Raw genomic sequence first — 17,751 nt, forward strand, 5'->3', positions numbered from 1 at the left:
ATATAAACATAAATTAATTTGAGCATTACCAAACACAATAGTTAATTCTCGTTCACATGACAAACACTTAAATTAATCGTTTAAACATAATTAATTATACATAAATATGGGTCAGGGTTTATTCTTGTTCAATTGTTTTGGGGTGAGGGAAATTAGAAAAATATGGGTTTATATGGGAAGGATAATTGTGTAATTAGGTAAAATATAGGGATATTAGTGAAAAGTATATATATATATATATATATATATATACATTTTTTTTAATTTTATATATTATATACGGGACGGGCCGAGGGAAAGACATCACCCACCCCCGCCCCATCCCTAAGGACGGGGATTAAAACACCCCCCACCCCCGCCCCTATCCTAAAAAAATCGGGGCTTTCCCATCCCATATGGGACGGGGCGGGACGGGTCCCCGAAATCTCGGGAACATTGCCATGCCTACCTTCTGACTTGTATTGCATAATGCATACTTTATTACAATTATTCCCTCATATTTGCGTATGTCAAACAAGTTTTAAAATGACAAAATTAATGCAGTAAATTCAACAACAGTCTGACCATTTTTTTTTATTAAATTACTTTTTTCAAGTAGCTAAGTTCAAAAATATATCACCGAATGACAAAGTTTTAAGTAATCGGTATGTTTTTGTTTGTAACAAAACATAGTTGCCCCTGCATCAACAGTTATCTTCTGCACTTGTTCCCAGAAAATATCCATAGCGAGAAATCAACAAATTTAAATTCATTTATTACAAGATGCCATAATTATCTTAATTATTCAATGACAATGACAAAAGTGTATCAATTAGCTGGTGTTTGATGTTATATAATTCATTAAAGATTTCTCTTAGTAAACAAACAACCACCTTTTTTCCCTATAATATTCTCCCCTCTCTGTCTCATCAAACTCCATTATCTACTCTATACACAATCAAGTCAAAACCCTCTTCGGCCAACTTGTAGCTAGTATTAAGGTCAATTACAAATTTCTTACGCTAAACTTTAAACTCTTCTTATGGTCATGAAAATATATTTATCAGAATAACAAACCGAGTCAGAGAAGTAAATAATTTAAAGTGCAATGGCAGCTATATCTCAATGTCAGGGTCAAATTAAACTGCTCAAACCAAACCTTAAAAGTTCTGGAAGAGATGGGTAACTCAAATTCAGGGAAGCCGACTGTACTCTGGACTATAAACCTAAATGTAAAAAATAGAAACCTAGAAACCATTTCCAGAGAAGCTTAAGAGACTTAAGATGAGAGGTTTAGTTCTTATGCTATGGTCAGCCCCATAGCAGAATGAAACTTGAGAATCAAATTGTAAGCGCCTGCTAATTAAGAATACTAAAATGACAGAAAAATTCGTACCTTGCGGCTCCAATTATGACTGCACCACACATCATTTGATAATTGATAACCTCTCAAAGGTAATATTTATTTAAACTTATGTTGAAATCCTAAAACCACATTGATCATATTGGAATAAACATCCCATCACACATCCATTATACAGACACGTAATTCAAAAAAAGAAGAGGAAGCCAAATGACACAATTAATTTATGAATCAATAAACACACATCAACACTACATATAACAACATGAAACAAATTGCTAATCAGATTGGATGGTGACACCATCTGTCTTAACTAATTTAGCCCAACCCAATATTTGAAGTTAGGAATTTGATTGATTTTAGGGTCCTTTTATTATTTGCATTAGAATGATAGAATATCTGATAAAAAGTTCTCATTGCAACAAAGTACAGATTAAAAGAATTTCAAATATTATTTATTTTAGGATTTATCAACTATCTTATGCTTCAAAATATTCTTATTTTTTTTAATAAATAAATTGTAGAAGAAGTAATTGTTGAAGCATATTTATGAAAATTTTGATAACCTCCTTCAATATTACAATGTAACATTTCACCCAAAACAATATGAAGTTAGTAGCTTCATAAATGTCAAAGTAAAATAGTAGCGGTTTTATCAAACGTTGGATATCTAATGAATAAATGGCCATCATCGCCCTATGACCCCGAATGTTCCCTATCGGTTTTGGGGCTGTTTATAGAGAACCAACGTTTTCAGGCCCATAAAAACATTTTCAAATAAAAGCGGTAGTGGTGGTTGGTTTTTTTTTTTTTTTTTTTTAGGTTAAGTTGACAATAAGCAAAGTTGTTTTTCAGGGGATTTTCTAGCATATTTGCTAAAATTTTGATAACCTCCTTCAGGATTGCAATATACCATTTCACCTAAAACAATATCAAGTTAGGCACCTTCCTAAATATCAAATTAAAACGGTAGCAATTTTCCAATAATTTTTTTGTAAATTTCCTGCGCTTAGGCAAGCTAAAGGGTCAATGGGTTAGTGTAATTTAAACTTCTATGTCTCGGTCTTTGTAGTAAAGTGTCTTTTGGAAACTTCAATTACATGGTTGCCACGTGTCCGCTGTAGTTGACCAAGGTAGCATTGCTTCCCTCCTAATCCCGACGTCGCTTCATTCTAAAAACTCAAAATCATATAAACCTAACATCGATTCATTCTAAACACTAAATCTGAAAACTCTCCATCGTCGGCTCTCTGCTAATCTCCCTTCCCATCCCGACGTCACTATGATTTTGTTCTCAGTTCCCGTCACCGTTCGCGATCTCAGGTGCCTTTTACGTTTGTGTCTGTGTCTTTCCTTACAAACATAGTTTAAGCATCATTGAATCGGTTCAATGATGCTTAAACTATTTAATAAGTACAATACTATGTTTATAATCCAATCTCACAGATTATGAAAGAAAATTTGTGAGATTGGATTATAAACATAGTATTGTACTTATTAAATAGTTTAAGCATCATTGAACCAATTCAATGATGCTTAAACTATAATGGTAAGGAAAGACACAGACACAAACCAGAAGGCACCTGAGATCGCGAACGGTGACGGGAACCGAGAATGAAATCATAGTGACGTTGGGATGGGGAGGGAGATTAGTAGAGAGCCAATGACGGAGAGTTTTCAGATTTAGTTTTTAGAATGAATCGACGTTAGGGTTATTTGATTTTGAGTTTTTAGAATGAAGCGACGTCGGGATTAGGAGGGAAGCAGCGCTACCTTGGTCAACTACAGCGGACACGTGGTAATCATGTAATTAAAGCTTCCAAAAGACGCTTTACTACAAAGACTGAGACATAGAAGTTTAAATTATGAATAATACTTTGCGTACTAACGGATTTTACTAACCAGTGTACTAACCTTTGTTAAAATCACACATAGTACCCGTACTATGCGTATGATACCCGTACTATTGTCACGGGCTGGGAGTTTCACACCCAAAAGGCTAACCTATTAGGTGGAGGGACTCCCCCCATTTATAAGCCCAAGACCTCCCCAATACGCTTCCAATGTGGAATTTGTTACATTCTCCCCCACCCAATCCTGTGACGCCCTCGTCACAGATGGGGCCCCCTGCCTACCCGTCCACCTCACTCTCGTGTGGACCCATAATCACACGTGGACGCCCCTGCGTGGGCGCTTGGCGGGACATCGAAAGACGGATTGGGTCTGCTCTGATACCACTTGTCACGGGCTGGGAGTTTCACACCCAAAAGGCTAACCTATTAGGTGGAGGGACTCCCCCCATTTATAAGCTCAAGACCTCCCCAATACGCTTCCAATGTGGAATTTGTTACACTATGCTTTAGTTAGTACACAGATTAGTACCCATCCGTTAGTACCCATAGCATCACTCTTAAATTATACTAACCCATTGACCCTTTAGCTCGCCTAAGCGCAAGAAATTTACAAAAAAAAAAATGATTGGAAAACCGCTACTGTTTTAATTTGATATTTAGCAAGGTGCCTAACTTGATATTGTTTTAGGTGAAATGGTACTTTGCAATCGTGAAGGAGGTTATCAAAATTTTCGCAAATATACTAGAAAATCCCCCAAAAAAACAACTTTACTTATTGTAAACTTAACCTTAAATAAATAAAAAATAAAAACCAACAGCCTCTACCACTTTTATTTGAATTTTTTTTGTTTTTTATGGGCCTGAAAAAGTTAATTCTCTATAAACGGCCCCAAAACCGACAGGGGAACATTCGGGGCCATAGGACGGTGATGGCCATTTATTCATTAGATATCCAGCGTTTGGTAAAACCGCTATCGTTTTACTTGGACGTTTATGAAGCTACTGACTTCATATTGTTTTGGGTGAAATGTTACATTGTAATACTGAAGGAGGTTATCAAAATTTTCATAAATATGCTCCAACAATTACTTTTTGTGCTATTTATTTATTAAAAAAATTAAGAATATTTTGAAGCATAAGATAGTTGATACATCCTAAAATAAAAAATATTTGAAATTCTTTTAATCTGTACTTTGTTACAATGAGAACTTTTTATCAGAGATTCCATCATTCTAATACAAATAATAAAAGGACCCTAAAATCAATCAAATTCCTAACTTCAAATATTGGGTTGGGCTAAATTACTTACGGGTTGAATTGGGTTTTAACTTAACCGATCCATTTGCCAACACTGTAGAGAATTTGGGAGTGAGGATGAGACCGAAGAAAAGTTTATTCATAAATTGTTTTAATTGGCAGAATAAAAAGTTGAACGTTAATTAGTACCAGCGTAGCAACAATGGACAAACCAAATTGTCAAATGGGAAATGGGTGTTTACTTTTAATTAATTTATTTTTGACATTGACGGAAATGCATGCCCAGGATGACTTTAGGCATTGATGCCAAGTGAACTGTCCTTCTGACTTGTATTGCATACTTTATTTCAATTATTCCCTCAGATTTGCATAATGGCAAACAAGTTTTAAAATGTTAAAATTAATGCAATAAATTCAACAAATAGTCTGACCAAATTTTTTTATTAAATTACTTTATAAAGTAGCTAAGTTAAAAAATATATCACCAATGACAAAGTTTGAGTAATCGGTATGTTTTAGTTTATAATACAACATAGTTGCCCCTGCATCAACAGTTATCTTCCGCACTCGTTTCCCAAAAAATGTCCATAGCAAGAAATAAACAAATCTAAATTTATTTATTAGAAGATGTCATAATTATCTAATTCATTGGAAGTGTATCAATTAGTTGGTGTTTAATTAAACATTTCTATTAGTAAAACTGTCTGCTCTATCTAATCCCCAATGAGAGTTAAGACAGCTAAAGAGGGAACCATTATGAAGCAAAGCCAGCGGGATTGATTATTCAGCCTCAGGTTCTTTTCTAGACAAACTACCAACTTTTTTTCCTATAATATTCTCCCTATACCATCAAACTCCACTATCTACTCTATGCACAATCAAATCAAGTCAAAACTCAAGACCCTCTTCACCCCACTCGTACCTAGTATTAAGGTCAATTATAAATTTTTTATGCTAAATTTCAAACTCTTGTTACTATCATGAAAATATTTTATCAGAATAACAAACCGAGTTATTTTAAATAATTTAAAGTGCAATGGCGGCTATATCTTAATGTTAGGGTCAAATTAAACTGTCCAAACCAAACCTTAAAGTTCTAGAAGCAATGGGTGACTCAAATTCAGACTTAAATTGTAAGCACAATATGTAAAATGACAGAATTAATTCTTACCTTGCGGCTCCAATTTGACTACACCTCTCAAAGGTTAATATTTATTTAAACTTATGTACTTGATGTGATCATGGTCTTATCTCTTATATTTTCAAAACGACAGTAATTTAACGATGAATCATTTTACGGCAAGCCACTTAGACACACTGCAGTTGAAATCCTAAAAACAAATTGATCATATTGGAATAAACATCACATCACAATTCACACATCCATTATATAGACACGTAATTCAAAAAAAAAAAAAAAAAAAAGCCAAATAACACAATATATATATAACTGAATACCCATATAAGTTGTCCGCTAGGTGACACATTTTTAAACTCATATAATTGCTCTATTTTGACACATAAGATTTATGATTGTTATATGATTGAATTTTATTAGTGATATTGTTGAGAGGTATTAATTGTTGAATTGGTATTCTAAATCCAAAGGTAAAAGCATACCTATTTGAGTGACATATAGGACACTTTTTTTTTTTTTTCTTAGCTCTAAAATTGTTTTATTTTGGAGCTCTATAATTGCTCTTTCTTGCCACGTTGGATGTGTGGTTTAATGAGATATTTTTAGCTCTAAGATTTATGAATACCCATGTTGGTTGTTCGCCATAAATATCCATACGGGTTATTCGCTATGTGACACATTTTTGAAGATCTAAAATTGCTTTATTTTAACACATTAGATTAACAAGCCAATCAAATTGCTCTATCTTGACACATTGGATTGGTATTTATTACTCCATCTATAATTATTAATTAATTAAAAAAATAGGAACAATTCTAATTATATAGGTGCATTACATTGGCATTCTAAAGGTCTAACCATAATGACACCTTATATTTGTAATTGTCACGTGGTTGAATCTTATTGGTGATGATGTAGACAATATTAATTGCTGCATTGGTATTCCAAAGTCTAAATAAATAGACATAAAGATTGGATTANCACTTGTCACGGGCTGGGAGTTTCACACCCAAAAGGCTAACCTATTAGGTGGAGGGACTCCCCCCATTTATAAGCTCAAGACCTCCCCAATACGCTTCCAATGTGGAATTTGTTACACTATGCTTTAGTTAGTACACAGATTAGTACCCATCCGTTAGTACCCATAGCATCACTCTTAAATTATACTAACCCATTGACCCTTTAGCTCGCCTAAGCGCAAGAAATTTACAAAAAAAAAAATGATTGGAAAACCGCTACTGTTTTAATTTGATATTTAGCAAGGTGCCTAACTTGATATTGTTTTAGGTGAAATGGTACTTTGCAATCGTGAAGGAGGTTATCAAAATTTTCGCAAATATACTAGAAAATCCCCCAAAAAAACAACTTTACTTATTGTAAACTTAACCTTAAATAAATAAAAAATAAAAACCAACAGCCTCTACCACTTTTATTTGAATTTTTTTTGTTTTTTATGGGCCTGAAAAAGTTAATTCTCTATAAACGGCCCCAAAACCGACAGGGGAACATTCGGGGCCATAGGACGGTGATGGCCATTTATTCATTAGATATCCAGCGTTTGGTAAAACCGCTATCGTTTTACTTGGACGTTTATGAAGCTACTGACTTCATATTGTTTTGGGTGAAATGTTACATTGTAATACTGAAGGAGGTTATCAAAATTTTCATAAATATGCTCCAACAATTACTTTTTGTGCTATTTATTTATTAAAAAAATTAAGAATATTTTGAAGCATAAGATAGTTGATATATCCTAAAATAAAAAATATTTGAAATTCTTTTAATCTGTACTTTGTTACAATGAGAACTTTTTATCAGAGATTCCATCATTCTAATACAAATAATAAAAGGACCCTAAAATCAATCAAATTCCTAACTTCAAATATTGGGTTGGGCTAAATTACTTACGGGTTGAATTGGGTTTTAACTTAACCGATCCATTTGCCAACACTGTAGAGAATTTGGGAGTGAGGATGAGACCGAAGAAAAGTTTATTCATAAATTGTTTTAATTGGCAGAATAAAAAGTTGAACGTTAATTAGTACCAGCGTAGCAACAATGGACAAACCAAATTGTCAAATGGGAAATGGGTGTTTACTTTTAATATTATTTTTGACATTGACGGAAATGCATGCCCAGGATGACTTTAGGCATTGATGCCAAGTGAACTGTCTTCTGACTTGTATTGCATACTTATTCAATTATTCCCTCAGATTGCATAATGGCAAACAAGTTTTAAAATGTTAAAATTAATGCAATAAATTCAACAAATAGTCTGACCAATTTTTATTAAATTACTTTATAAAGTAGCAAGTAAAAAAAACACCAATGACAAAGTTTGAGTAATCGGTATGTTTTAGTTTATAATACAACATAGTTGCCCTGCATCAACAGTTATCTTCGCCACTCGTTTCCCAAAAAATGTCCATAGCAAGAAATAAACAAATCAAATTATTTATTAGAAGATGTCATAATTATCTAATTCATTGGAAGTGTATCAATAGTGGTGTTTAATTAACATTTCTATTGTAAAACGTCTGCTCTATCTAATCCCCAATGAGAGTTAAGACAGCTAAAGAGGGAACCATTATGAAGCAAAGCCAGCGGGATTGATTATTCAGCCTCAGGTTTTTCTAGACAAACTACCAATTTTTTTCCTATAATATTCTCCCTATACATCAAACTCCACTATCTACTCTATGCACAATCAAATCAAGTCAAAACTCAAGACCCTCTTCACCCACTCGTACCTAGTATTAAGGTCAATTATAAATTTTTTATGCTAAATTTCAAACTCTTGTTACTATCATGAAAATATTTTATCAGAATAACAAACCGAGTTATTTAAAAATTTAAAGTGCAATGGCGGCTATCTTAATGTTAGGGTCAAATTAAAAACTGTCCAAACAAACCTTAAAGTTCTAGAAGCAATGGGTGACTCAAATTCAGACTTAAATTGTAAGCACAATATGTAAAATGACAGAATTAATTCTTACCTTGCGGCTCCCATTTGACTACACCTCTCAAAGGTTAATATTATTTAAACTTATGTACTTGATGTGATCATGGTCTATCTCTTATATTTTCAAAACGACAGTAATTTAACGATGAATCATTTTACGGCAAGCCACTAGACACCACTGCAGTTGAAATCCTAAAACAAATTGATCTATGGAATAAACATCACATCACAATTCACACATCCATTATATAGACACGTATTCAAAAAAAAAAAAAAAAAAAGCCAAATAACACAATATATATATAACTGAATACCCATATAAGTTGTCCGCTAGGTGACACATTTTTAAACTCATATAATTGCTCTATTTTGACACATAAGATTTATGATTGTTATATGATTGAATTTTATTAGTGATATTGTTGAGAGGTATTAATTGTTGAATTGGTATTCTAAATCCAAAGGTAAAAGCATACCTATTTGAGTGACATATAGGACACTTTTTTTTTTTTTTCTTAGCTCTAAAATTGTTTTATTTTGGAGCTCTATAATTGCTCTTTCTTGCCACGTTGGATGTGTGGTTTAATGAGATATTTTTAGCTCTAAGATTTATGAATACCCATGTTGGTTGTTCGCCATAAATATCCATACGGGTTATTCGCTATGTGACACATTTTTGAAGATCTAAAATTGCTTTATTTTAACACATTAGATTAACAAGCCAATCAAATTGCTCTATCTTGACACATTGGATTGGTATTTATTACTCCATCTATAATTATTAATTAATTAAAAAAATAGGAACAATTCTAATTATATAGGTGCATTACATTGGCATTCTAAAGGTCTAACCATAATGACACCTTATATTTGTAATTGTCACGTGGTTGAATCTTATTGGTGATGATGTAGACAATATTAATTGCTGCATTGGTATTCCAAAGTCTAAATAAATAGACATAAAGATTGGATTATATAGGTGCATTGTATTGTTGTATTAATAATTAATAATAATACTAATTATATAGGCACATTGCATTGGCATTCTAAAAGTCTAACTATAGAGACACCTTGGATTTGTGATTGTTATGTGGTTGAATTTTATTGGTGATGATGTAGACAATATTTATTGTTACATTGGTATTCCAAAGTCTAAATAAATAGACATAAAGATTGGATTACATAGGTGCATTATATTGACATTGCAAACCTTTGTTCATATTTAATTGTGTTGGCATTCAAAATGTCTAAATAAGGGGTTATAAAAGGGGCGTATGTTTAGTTGTGTATTATCGCAATATGTTAGTTGGTGTCAACAATATGTCTGGTCTTTTGTTAATTGTTTATAGATCATGTTAGTTTGTGTCAATAGTACGTATGTTCTTCATGATTTTATTAATCGATGATTTTTTATATATTTATATTTTTGTTGTTGTTTACTGGTAAAAAATTCATGAATTACCATGGAATAAAGGCAGAATGTCCGATTGACATTATCAAATGAGTTGTTATTTTGATTCATTCTTCTGAACTATAAGCATATCTTCTAACTATTTTAATACAAAATTGTAAGTATATCTCCTAACTATTTTAACCGTTGTTATTTGATTGAATGATTATTTTTGTTCGGTCAATCTATTTGAATGATTAATTGTGTTAGTCCTGCCGACGGTAAGTATATTCCTTAAAAATTTTAATATGAAGATTAATTAACTTTTGTTGATTTCGTTTTCAGGTAACAATTATTATACGAATGAATAATTGTTCCTTAACAAATCTTAACATGAAGATCGATTAAATTAAATTTTGTTATGTTTGTTTGCAAGGAAATGTTCATGTACTTTACTAAGATCAAATCGATGATGATCATATTGTTAGCCGAATTGTGAGTATGTGTCATATCTATATTAGTAGAAACAGTTCAATTTTGTTGAATATGTTTTCTGTAAAAACATTCATGTATTTTAATTTATTATATGAATGATTTATTGTTTATGTCCTGTTGATGTACAAGTATATATGTTAAATGAATTAATTTTGACTGAATTTATTTTCCAACTAATAGGTGTTATTTGAAATATTTCTTACCAGTACTACTATGATAATCCCTTAAATAAGGGTTAAGTAAACCATTTATTTTATCATCACACGCATTTCTGTTTCCACTGAACAATCAATAATAAATTGACTATAACTTGCTCAATAAAAATCCAATTGATGAGATTATTGAATCTTTAGAAACTAGACAGTCAGAGCTTTAATTTTATATATTATATGCTAAATTTGATAACTGTAGCTAGCCCCCATTGTAGAACCATTCATTTCATCATCACACACATTTTAGCTTCCATTGAACAGTCAGTAGTAAATTGACCATAACTTGCACAATAAAAATCCAACTTATGAGAGGTTTGAATATTTAGAACCTAGATAAACAGGGCTTTAATTCGGTATATTAAACGTTTAATTTGGATAACTTTAGCCCCAATGCTGAACCATTCCTTTTATCATCACACATTTCAGTTTTCACTAAACAGTCAGTAATAAGTTGACCATAACTTGCTCAATAAAACTCCAATTGATGAGAGGTATGAATCTTTAGAGACTAGACAGATAGAAATTTAATTTTGATATACTATACACTTAATTTGGGTAAATGTACCCCCACTTCCGAACCATTTATTTTATCATCACACAAATTTCTGTTTCTCATGTTTTTCGATTTTCACTAAACAATCAGTAATAAATTGACCATAACTTATTCAATAAAAATCCAATTGATGAGGGGTTTAAATCTTTGGAAACTAGAAAGATAGAGATTTAATTTGATATATTATATGATGAATTTGGATAACTATAGACCTGCGGTCAAACAATTCATTTTATCATCACACACATAAAACCAATTGAATTTTAGTGATGACAAAGGAAAACAAATATTGATTTGTAGTTTTAATGTATTTGTTCTATCTCTTTTTGTTGATATTTTTTTATATTACATATATATATCGAAAACAGATTGTTGTTGAATATAACAAATTTTATTTGTATCACAAATATTATCTGATGTTTGTTGTCAAACCATATAGCTTTAGTAAACCATTTATAATATGTCAAACCATTATTATTATCTTTAAAGAAAAACAAATATTGATATATAGTTTTAATTATAATTATTCTATCTCTTTTTAATGATATCTTTTATGTAACATACATATATCATATTGGATGATGACACCACCTGTCTTACATCCATTCTTGGAATACTATTCTTATTCTCTACTTCCCACGGCGACCTCCACTGTTATAGTATTTACTCTTTGATCACAAAAGAATTAAAATGGGCTTTATTCTAGATATTTAGAGAAAAGCCTGTATGGTCTGGGTTGAAAAGCCCAAGTAGTTTAGGGATGTCCGGAGCTAATAATATGATGTGGTGGTAAATGATTTGATGTTAACATCGTAAAACAAATAGTTACAAAAAAATCAATCATGGTGCAGGTTGTGGTACCAGATGTCAATCATGCAAATAAGTATAACCACGTGTAAGGCCCATTTGAAAACCATAACAGGTGTATCTCCATAGTTAATGGACCACCTCAGTTCTACACAACTTGTTTGCCTTTCACCTTCACTAATCATCCGGACCCATCTTCAATCCAACTTTTATGTTTTTTGCACTTAACAATTACACATTGAAATCGTTCTGTTTTCATTCCCTTTAACCCAAAAACATTAAATGGATTCAATAAATGTATTATTTAAATAATTTAATCATGTAAAAACATGATCTTAAAGATATATTCTTTTTTTGTTTTGAGTGGAGAAAAAGAAAAATAAGATAATAGGAGTGGAGCACGTAATAGTGAAAAGCAGATGTTGAAACACACGAAATGGCAAGGCAACAGGTACGTGAGAATCTGAACCACTAAACGGATGGAGTGGAGCCATTTAGAATCTCGCACTTCAATGGTGGGACTGGGCTTTTACTTTTGAAGTAAAATATGCACTGTGCTGGAATTTGGAATTGTCTCTTTCTCTTTGGATGCACCCATTTCATACGTTTGGCCGTTTCTTCATTTGTCCATTAATAATCATTTATTCACGTATTGGCGTTTAGGCATCATTCTTGTGTCTAAACGCTTAACCAAATCGTAATTTTCCTTCATATATGGATTTATGATACTAGCTTTCCATTCAATTAGTTATATTAACTTAACACATCAATTTAATTGACTTCCCCGATAAATAAATACCTTGGACTCTGCTTTCTAGATTGATCTTTAGCTGAAAGACCCGATCCTTTCTCCTGTTCCTGAAACGAATTAGTGTCATACAGAATAGAAAGTGACATAGTTATCAAAGCGGCACGCTTTTATTCCACATAACTTTGGAAAATAGCGTGTTGAGAGTGAGAGATAAATAAATTAAAGATGCAACTTGTGGACATCAAACAATAGCCACCAAGAAAAGAGAAAAATAAATAAATAAAATAATTAAGAACATAAACGAATCTTCTATATTATTCATTCAAGATTAATCTGAGATTTGATAAAATGAGGACTTCCAGAATCTTGTTGATCATTGTAAGATACTTGCCCCACCAATCTAATATATGCACAGGGTTTTAAATGTAGTGGCTTCCTTTATTCCGCTATTCTTTATTAATTAATATTTTTGCCGGTTACAAGCTTAACATTAATTCAAAGAATTGGTGATAAATAAAAAATAAGTACATAAAAAAATTCAGTTAATTAATTCACGATATCTTTAAAAAGTCGTCAAGTCAAAATATATCCTAACACGTCACAGGTGAAGTACATCTTAATTTAATAAAACATATATGACGCCCCTTCTAGCCTCTTCCACAGCAACTCTATTTTTCTAGGCCCAATTCGGGAACCTTCGACGGATCCTCAGTACCACCGTTGGATCATTACAAATGGACACGTGTAGGGCTACGCTCCAATATCCCAGGGAATAACATAATTTTCTGAAATTTCGGTCCCATTTAGGTTCCACTTACTGCCTATTTAAACGCCCCAACACCGCGGTAAACTACCACCACTGCATTAACAACTCAGAAGCCAAAGTACCCGCAAGATCTCAACCTCTCCCGCCTTCTCGCTCTCTCCCTCTCTCAGTCTCTCTAGTGAGCTCTCGCAATATGGCCCCCGAACTTGTTCAAGCTTCAGTGAAACCAACCGGATATGTTACTAAACCCGCGACCTTACCGAGCAGAGCATACGTTACCTTCTTGGCTGGTAATGGGGACTATGTAAAAGGCGTTATTGGGTTGGCCAAAGGTTTAAGAAAGGTTAAAACTGCATACCCATTGGTGGTGGCAGTTTTACCCGATGTACCAGAGGAGCATCGTAAGATTTTGGAATCTCAGGGTTGTATTGTAAGGGAGATTGAACCGGTTTATCCACCTGAGAACCAGACACAGTTTGCTATGGCCTATTACGTTATCAACTACTCAAAACTACGCATCTGGGAGGTACATTACGTTTGTTTTGTTTGTTCTCATGTTGCCAACATTGCATGTGTGATGTCTCCTTTTTTACTGTTACTTTTGATTTTGTCAGTCTCCATGTTTCCAGAAGGGTCTACAAAACTATAGTTTATGTGGAGTTGATTTTGTCTATATTCGGGGCATTTTCGTCATTATACAATGTAATTCTGACTCTTTGTATTATGATTTGTTTTCAATTAATTAATGTTTGTTTTGCCTTGATTTTGCATGTAGTTTGTGGAATACAGTAAGATGATATATTTGGACGGGGACATCCAGGTATATGACAACATTGATCACCTATTTGATTTGCCTGATGGGCATTTCTACGCAGTGATGGATTGTTTCTGTGAGAAAACTTGGAGCCATACCCCACAGTACAAGATCGGGTATTGCCAACAACGCCCTGACAAGGTCAAGTGGCCAGCTGAAATGGGCGAACCCCCGGCACTCTACTTCAATGCTGGCATGTTCGTTTTTGAGCCCAGCCTCTCTACTTATGATGATTTGTTGGAAACTCTCAGAGTTACTCCTCCTACCCCTTTTGCAGAGCAGGTATATATCTCGATGGCTGTTACCCTTTATTAGAAGCAAATCAAATTCAAAGTTGTGGGTTTTAACAATGTTTTTGTTTATTTATGCAGGACTTCTTGAACATGTATTTCAAAAACATCTACAAGCCAATTCCTCTGGTTTACAATCTTGTTCTTGCCATGTTGTGGCGTCACCCAGAGAATGTGGAGCTCGACAAAGTGAAAGTTGTTCACTACTGTGCAGCGGTATGTAGTGATTCATTTCTATTTATTGTTAATTTTGTTGATCTTTTGGGTACTGAAATTGTGGGAATTTTATGATCAATCAACAGGGATCAAAACCATGGAGGTACACAGGAAAGGAAGAGAATATGCAAAGAGAGGATATTAAAATGCTAGTGCAGAAATGGTGGGACATTTACAATGATGAATCATTGGATTACAAAAAGCCAATCGCGGGTGTTGATGGTGAGACTGAACCTGTCAACTTGCAACCATTCATAGATGCTCTCTCAAATGCTGGCGCAGTTCAGTTTGTGGCCGCCCCATCGGCTGCTTAAGACTTGATGCACTGTTGCTTTTCAAGTAGAAGACTAAGAGATGCAGAATACATTTAAAAAGTCTTAAGGTACATGAAGATAGGTCATTTGTGGGGAAGGAGGTTTTAAGCTTTCGCTTTCGTTTTTGCTTTTGTCTTTTTTTCTCTTGGCGCTACTCTTACTGTATGGGTATTGTTGATGATATGTATGTGGTTAAATGTAATATTTTCTCCAAGGGTGAAATGAATATACGTACTTCTCAATTACTTGTCTTAATTTNTTTTTATTTTTTTTTGGAAACCTGTATTCAAAAGGAAGAAAATTTAACAACCCAACAGAGACAGAGATGTGATGGGGGAGGTGGAGTGGGAAGTGAGAAGGAGCACAAAGGTCAGAGGGTGAAAGTCATATTCTGAGATGAGGAAGAAGACAAACACAAAGTGCTTCTGGGTTTTTGCAAATGGTTGAGAACACAATCAACCGGTATGCAGAAGCAATGTGGTGGTTCTCAACTGAGATACAAAGACAAGACTCAAGCTAGCAACAAGGTGTATAAAGACAGAAAAGAGATATATTATAATACAGCCATATATTTATAAACAGTTGTTGTGTGACCTCTTAACCTATACCTGACATTCTTTGCTAAAATATATTTCTTTGGTTAGAATATTGTTTCTCATATGTTAGGTTATAGAAAATAATAAACAAATGTGATTTTCTTGGAGGAGACACTAAGCTTAGGACTGAAGCTTTTTTGCTGGCTTTCTTCTTTGTTATTCCATTTTCATCGCTGCAACTCTCTGTAATTGTGCACCCACCACCTCTTTCATTTATTTATTTTTCTCTTTTTTTTTCTTTAAAAAAAAGATTTATGTGTCATTCTTTTTTCTCTTATCTGTCCTGATGAATCTGGATGATAATGAGATGAATTGACCATTTTGACCCTTTTGTTCCTGAGGCTTGCTTTGGACCACACTTTAATGGCCTCCCACAAGTGGGTCCCACTGGAGGATCAACGACATATCATGTACCCCTTTTTAATTTATTTACTCGTTTGTTCCCAGATTTTCTTGTTCTTTTGAGATGCAGAGTTATTGAAGATCTTAAATAGACGGCTCTGATTAGCATTTGGATGATTTGATGGACCCTATTAAACTTAGACGGGTTATCGGTATATATCCCTTGCCTTGCCACGCAACTCACTTGTGTAGAAGCAAAGACTAGAGATGTTAAATGGGTTGAATTTGTTATGTATTAGTAAATTACTTGGTTAAATATGAAATAATTTAATTTTTAAAATATTGATAAAATATGTATGATATAATTTAATATACTTATTTGTTTTAACATACGTGATAAAATGATCCATTTAATATATTTAAGGAAGATAAAATAATAAGTTTTGAAGTTTTAGAATAATTTTTATACATCATCTTTCCTTTCTAGGGAGTCAAATGGTCATATGATTGATGATTTATATTTTTAAAAACAATGATACTATCTTATCTAAAATATAAAATTTAGGTTTTTTAATTATATAAAAAATATGTGTGATATGTCTATTAGTAAAGAATTTTGCACTAATCAGCGAGATCCGATCAATCTTACTAGAATCGGAATTGATGTATACGTGATTAATGATAATCAACGATGAATATGAAAAAAATGAACTAAAAACAAGAGATTTTTAAAGTGGTTTGGTCAAGTTAACAACATACGTCCACTGTGTTTTTGTATTTGTCGTGAGAGGGGTTTATATACAAGATTTGTACAAATAAAGCAACGAAATTCAAGGGATTAGAACTGATTTGAATAATAATTCTAATATCCTCGCGATTGGCACTGTGATTGTACAGTGATCACCGTTGATCCAATCATTCTCGCAATATTTGAGATCTGAAGTAATTTGGAGATTGATTAAATGATTCTTTGAATTATTCGCGACTAGTTTATGCTGAGTCGAATTATAGCTCGACGAGCTTATATTGAGTCGATCAATCGTAGTTGTCGAGCTCATTCTGAATCAAACCATATCCTTGAGTTGGCCTGAGCTTGACGGAAAACCACACACAACAATGTCAAATTATCTATAAATCTTGAAAAGAATCAGACATGATAACTTAAATCATTGAATCGGTTATACCAAATATAAATACAAAATCCGAGTGAAAGTAACTTTGATTTTGTGCGAGCAGAAACACCTCAGATTTTCGCTGGAGGTAGATGCATGCACATGAAGATCGAGAAACGGGAGTCACGTGACGTGACTGATTGCCAAGTTCTTATACATACCTAGCTAGAATTACACTGTAAGCTCTACGGTTTCACTTTTACAATTCTGACTTCTGACAAGTACAACCCACCCTCTGACTAAAGATAGTGCCTCGTCAACTTTCTGGGCCTTATGGAGAATGAAAGGGTATTTTTGACACTTTAATTTAAATATTAAACTCCACTGTCTTTACTCTTTACGACACCATGATGATGATTCATCAAAGGATGAAATCTTTATAATCATTAACCAATCATCTCCTTTGTTCCAAAAGCCAACCTCTCAACGGTACCGTTTTGTGTGTTTTTTGGGCTCTCTCGTGATTCAAGTACCAGTATCG

The 17,751-nt window shown here is 33.2% G+C and overlaps 1 protein-coding gene across 1 annotated transcript; it reads left to right on the top strand.

Annotated features, from left to right (window-relative positions):
- The first annotated feature begins 13,647 nt into the window (after window positions 1-13,647).
- Window positions 13,648-15,250, top strand: LOC116132609 (galactinol synthase 1). Its single transcript, XM_031418272.1, has 4 exons — window positions 13,648-14,052; window positions 14,302-14,622; window positions 14,712-14,846; window positions 14,933-15,250. The coding sequence occupies exons 1-4, from the start codon at window positions 13,720-13,722 to the stop codon at window positions 15,158-15,160; spliced, it is 1,017 nt and encodes a 338-aa protein (XP_031274132.1). The 5' UTR covers window positions 13,648-13,719; the 3' UTR covers window positions 15,161-15,250.
- Window positions 15,251-17,751: the final 2,501 nt, after the last annotated feature.

Source organism: Pistacia vera, unplaced genomic scaffold (assembly GCF_008641045.1).
Source record: "Pistacia vera cultivar Batoury unplaced genomic scaffold, PisVer_v2 Contig256, whole genome shotgun sequence".
Classification (NCBI taxonomy): domain Eukaryota; kingdom Viridiplantae; phylum Streptophyta; class Magnoliopsida; order Sapindales; family Anacardiaceae; genus Pistacia; species Pistacia vera.